The sequence below is a fragment of the Lolium perenne genome, chromosome 4 (assembly GCF_019359855.2).
Source record: "Lolium perenne isolate Kyuss_39 chromosome 4, Kyuss_2.0, whole genome shotgun sequence".
Classification (NCBI taxonomy): Eukaryota; Viridiplantae; Streptophyta; class Magnoliopsida; order Poales; family Poaceae; genus Lolium; species Lolium perenne.
In genome coordinates, this window is record NC_067247.2 from 251,220,310 (window position 1) to 251,226,260 (window position 5,951).

General features: G+C 41.7%; 1 protein-coding gene across 1 annotated transcript; it reads right to left on the reverse strand.

The window, feature by feature from the left end:
* Nucleotides 1-1,727: 1,727 nt before the first annotated feature.
* LOC127328478 (uncharacterized) lies at nt 1,728-3,803 on the reverse strand. The gene is made up of 2 exons (XM_051355071.1): nt 3,015-3,803; nt 1,728-2,916 (listed from the first exon to the last, which is right to left on the reverse strand). Exons 1-2 carry the CDS (start codon nt 3,761-3,763, stop codon nt 1,728-1,730), a joined length of 1,938 nt encoding a protein of 645 aa, XP_051211031.1. The 5' UTR covers nt 3,764-3,803.
* Nucleotides 3,804-5,951: the final 2,148 nt, after the last annotated feature.

The following is a 5,951-nucleotide window of genomic DNA, read 5'->3' on the forward strand; positions in this document are numbered from 1 at the left end:
TGGTGAGGCAAGGGGTTTAGGGTATCGGCTAGACATGTTCTTAGTTCTTGTAAAGACTAGAGTACTTTGTAGCTCTCCATAACATTGGAATACACAAAAGTCATATACATTTATATTGTAACAATGCATTACTATATTGAAAACTATACATTGTTAATTTGACAACCACAATATATAAATATGGTAATTTATGTGATGGAAAAAATTCATTGAAAATACCTTCGTCGATATGAACTCAATAGTAAAGACAAGTCTCTAATAAAATTAATATATTAGTACACAAATCATTTCAAATATTCAGATTTAGCAATTAATGTGATAATGTAAATGATGATTTTGCATGCATGTATGTGCTCTCCTATAAGGGATATTTCCTATTGGGACTTTGGGAGCATGTCGGATGACTAACTGCGGGAGCTAAATAAGGTCATGTGGAGTGCTATAGAAATCACGTGGAGCTATATAAGATCATGTGGAGTGATATAGAAATCACGTATTTTTCATAGCAATTAATGAGTATAATGGCTCTTTTTTTACTTTTAAGAGATCATCACTTAGATAAAGGAAGATAACTATTTCTTTCATCATTCTATATATTTTCTTACTCCCTCCCGTCTAAATTAGTTGACTCACCTTATCTAGACGTGTTTTAGTTCTAGATACATCCGTATCTAGATAAAGTTGAGTCGTTTAATTTAGATCGGAGGAGTAAGAAAATATCTAGCATGGCAATCCTAAGAGAAGATTGACATCACTCCACTAGACATGCCCTAGCAACTCTCTCACTCGTTTGCAGCCTCTTAGGGTCCTCCTGAGTCCTGCCGCTGCCCGCAAGTTCCAACCTTACCTACCTTGTGCAATTATAGGTTCCACTTAATGTATGTTATTTTTGGATGAGAGTAGACATATGCACACTGGGCTTATAATATATAAGAATAATACATTATGCCACACCATTTCTCATTGCATAATATATCGTTAAAAGATAATATAATCGATGGAAGGTAACATTATTATAATTACATTATGTTCTTTTGTTGTCTTACAAAACTCTACAAAATGATTTAAACTGCATATAACATCAATGTCAACTATTATGTCCAGCTGGATGCTCTACCTCACTTGTTCATTTTTATCTAACAGTTTATTCTTTAGAAGTGATCTAACAAAATAACAATTTTCGCATGATTCTTTAGCATCTCCATCTTAGTTATCGAAGTCGCGTGAAATATATGGAATATGATCAAGTCAACTTTAAGCAAAGAGCTGTGCTAGGTTCTATTAAGAATGTGGGACAAGTAAAGGTTACACTAAGGTTTTGTTTAGCCCCTCTACATTCTGTACAAAATCAACTGATTTGCCCTTTATGTTTCCGGTGTTAATTTATAGCTAGTACAAGATTTTTCATCCTTGGAAAATCAATAATGTTGATATATGAAATTTAACACATAATGACAAATATAAACTAATCGAGCAGCCTGGATTCAGTGATGACAGCTGGTAGGCAGGGATGAACTCCTTGATTGCGTTGCCAAAGTCGAACTTGGCCGCCTTGTGCAAATTTCCTTGGACATCACGGTGTCTGCGGCGAATTTTGGTGTTGAAGTCTTTGGCCCTTCCGACTCGTCCACGGAACTTGTGCAGCTTGTATTCATGCGCGACTCATATAGGTCATCTTCAACCTCAGTTCCAAACCATTTGTTTTTCGTTATTGCAATCAAGGAACTTTATATACTATACTCGGAATTGCTACAATCCTTCTCAAGAATGTCTAGGAGAAATTGTGGCTTATAATTAATCCACAAACACCTCCTCCTCTCAGCACTAGCTCTATTAGTACATATGTGAGCTGCTTCATTAGCAGTTCCACCCACATAAGCAATACTAAAACTAGTGAAAAAATCACTAAGCTTCTTTACCTCCCGAGCAATACCGGCAATTTCAGATCTGCCAATAATCCAAGGTTCCTTAATTAGCTTGACCACCTCCTGAGCATCGGACTCCATTTCAACCCGGTGGTAGCCCCTCTCCATTGCCAATTTGACTGCATCACGAATAGCTCTCGCCTCCATAATCATCGGGCTTGCTGCATGAGCGTACCAGAGGGCTTGTGCGCTGATCAATGACCCGACATGGTCACGAACAACCAGGCCTGTTGCCCCCTGCATCTCCTCCTCGTGAAAGCTTGCATCAACATTGATTTTAAAGACACCTTTGGCAGGTTTTTTCCAGCGTGCCTGCACTCCAGATAGCTGACCATCCACAAGTTGAGACTCCGAATTTATTTTAGGAAACTCGTACATCCAGCAAGGCGTGTATGGAAAATATGTCTGTACTCCCGCGTTTTTGAATTCGAAGTCATCGAAATGTTTAGGAAATATACGGCCCAGGTACTGAAATTTCGAGCTATTCCAATCATAGGCAACAGCCCCATCATTTGCTACATCCAAGAAAACCATCTCTTTGTAGGGATGAAACCCAAGAAAGCCAATATGTTCTGGCCACCTTGTCTCTTGAACAGCATGTCCAGTGTCCAGAATGTTATCGTCGTCAGAGTTCCAGTCATATTTCTCTTCAGCTGGTGCTTTGTATTTTCCATCTATTTTACGATGGTGCTCAAATTGAGAGCACTTGCGGTAGTTGACATCCTGTAAGATCCAGTGCTTGTCCGTTTGTCCACCAAAGTATTCACCTGGATGGAACTTACGGCCAAAGCTCTCAAGATTAATGTCATGTTTCAGCACCCACTTCATCTGACCGCATGATTCATCGAGATACCAAAACTGAAATCCATGAGTTTTCCGAGGGATTGCACAGTACACCCCGCTCATTGATCTGCCTAAATGGGGACTAGGACCTCTGCTCAACAGATCGGGCATTTTTGTTGCTTGATACTTACAGTTCGACAAGCACATTCTGCAAAAAAGCAATTTGTTGCACAGACCAATTAATAACCATCATATGTATACATGAATCTTACTAGAAGGTAGCGATGGTCAAGAAGCAGTGCGCACCTCAGAACAAAGTCACATTGGTCATGTATGTAAAGCACACCTCGCCAGTAGACGGCACAGTTTTCATCGAGATATGAACTCGATTTAGCCACGTCCGCAACGACCCCCACAGCAGCCTCCCCTTCCCGGAGAAACGTCTTCTTGTCCCACTGCCTAGTCATGGACGAGAACACATGCATCACATGTGATGCGGGATGCCACTCCATCTCAAGCAATGAGTCTTCCAATTTTGTTTTGCTAAAGGGCCATTCCCTGTCTTCCAATGCGCCGAACGGAACGCGTGGGATCAGATAAACCTCAAAGTGTGGCGACACGGCGGGGTCGAACACGAGGTAGGCTGTCTGGTTAAATTTCGGCAGGTGCGTCGGAGGGCGTTGGGGCAAACGCGCCCACCGCTGCGTGGCCGGGTTCACTACGTAGTCATGGTCATAATCGCGGCAGAGCACCAGCCCGTTGCAGTGATCCCTGATCTTCATCTCCCTGCCCGGCACATAGGGCAGGAAGTCGAGTCCTCCGCAGATCGCCGGGCCCGTCGAGGGGCGGGAGAAGAACTCCGACAGGCTATGCAAATCGTAGTTGATGAAGATGCCCCGTACCGAGTGCGAGAGCAGGTGGCTGCGCAGGCGGGCGTCGACGGCGTCGCGCCACGCCCTGCAGACCCACCGGGACGCGGCAATGCTGTGCGGCGGCAGACGCCGGAGGACCTCCACGATGACGTCTTCCGGTAGCACGGCCAAATCCTGTGCCATCGTCGATCTGGTTCGCCGCTACTTTTCTCAGCCGGTTTTCTTCAGGCTGTAAGTTGTTGACGATTGGAACGGAGAAGGTACGAAAACCTAGACGTACAATGTACTAGATCAAGCGGTTGATTGTGTTTAAGATTGGTTGCCGACTCTTCCCTAAAAAAACATCGGTTGCCGACTCGTATTAGGGACGGAGTCTGATAAAAATGGAGGTTTTGTACTTTGAACGGAGATAATCCTAAACCGCATAAACTAGTTTTTTTTTTGTTTTCAACCTGAACCGCCTAAACTAGTTGGGAACTTGGGATCCGTCCAACCATAGGGCTCGGGATACCGTGCTGCCATGATAACTGAGGGACGATCTTCGACACTAAGCCACATAGACGGTTTTAGGGCACTTTGGCCTCTAATTCGGGGCACTCTCGCTAAAGAGTAATCAGTAATGCATATCTATGGGATATTGGTTCGTAAGGTTTGTTTGTAGGCAGAATTTTGAAAGTAAACTTTAATTACCGCTCGCTAAATAGACATACATATTACGGTATTTTGGAAGTGCCCCGAAATACTTTTTTATGGATTCTTTTAAAAGTATCTTGAAAGTCATAGCTTTTGGGGCACTTGGTTGGTGTTTAATTCGAGTCGGCGAGATATGATGATATTAGTTACTATCATGTGATATGTCTTTAGTTTCATGGTGAAGTCAGTCGCGCAGAATGCATGGAGGCCGTGATCTAGGCACTAGTAATGGTAGTTCGAGTACTGATGACTATGAGGCTTTGGCTATCTGATCCGTGACTTGGAACATCGGCATCGGAACGTCGGGGTGACAAGACATGTGAAATTCATAGTCTAAACTTGTTGGGTGAAACCCAAGACCTGACTTTAATAGGTTGTGTCTGGCAATGGTCTTCTTGAAGGCATTGTTTTGTGAGTGCGAACTTTCTCCTATGATATACGATCAGGACGATGATAACGCTTCTGCATTATTCCCTTCTTGGAGGCGTCACTTTTGGAGAAGATGGATTCCTGGTGTTGTCTTGGTGGTGTTTGGTCCGTTGTTATAAGGAATAGACCACTATAACAAGATTTTTATTTTTGGCTATGTGCATTCGTATTGCCATTAGGGCACTGCGTCGTTGCAGAGGTTGTGTGTAATTGGTATCTTTATGATACTAGTAAATGTGCACGTGCTATGCACGTCTCTTTTTGACAACGTGCAAATAAATCTTTGAAGGAAATAAGTGAAAAATCTTGTATAGCATTAAAATATGGACATCAGTATACGTATCTAAAAATATGAAGATAGGTAGTATAAATGCTTAACATTGATGCATGGGATAGAGAAGCGACCTATCTTGGTACAAAGCAAAGAAAAACAAAACAAAAAACCTAAAGCCATGATCGAGTAACATAGTATCACATGCTCTCAATAAAATTGCATCAGAATAAATTAGAAACTGAAAGATTTTACTAATGCAGAAGTTTTAGGGGCAGGTTCAGTGAAACACGCGTAAATTCATCAAAACTACAAGCTTTGTAAGTTCCGTAAACCTGCCAGATCCAAGAATTCCAGGCTCTAAAGTTCTGCATTGCACTAATGTTGAGGTACTCATGTTGCTACAACTAAAATTTGAGGAAGCTCTGGTCCCTTGAAGAAGATGCAAAGCTCATGAATCACATAACTAAGGCTGACCATGGCTACTGGAGCTCTGTCCCTAAACTTGCATGCGAGTAAAAAATTAACCTTCTCAGATTTTAGTCTTGCTAGTTATCAACTTCCAAATTTTCCTTTCTTCTACCTCCAAGACTTTTCCCTCTTAGTAAGTCCAATTACCTAAATATGCCTGATAAATTGCTGCCGAAATGGAAAAGTATAGCAAGAGCTGCAGGGCTCTCTTCAAATACGTTATCTTGTAATCTGATGGACTACAGTTAGCTTTTAATTCTTCAAAACCAGCAAATGTTTAAGATAAATTGCTGGAGAGCATAAATATCAAGAATACATATCATCACATTTTTCTTGAGAAAACGCAAAAGGATTATCATTGAAAATATTAGAGATGACTTACAAACCTGAAAAGGCTGGGCACAACACTCGTCTAGAAATTAATCGACATCCCATGTCTCTGGCAAGTAAACCCTTAGACCTAAAGCTATCATCATGTATTCGGATCATCGCTAACTATCTTACTTA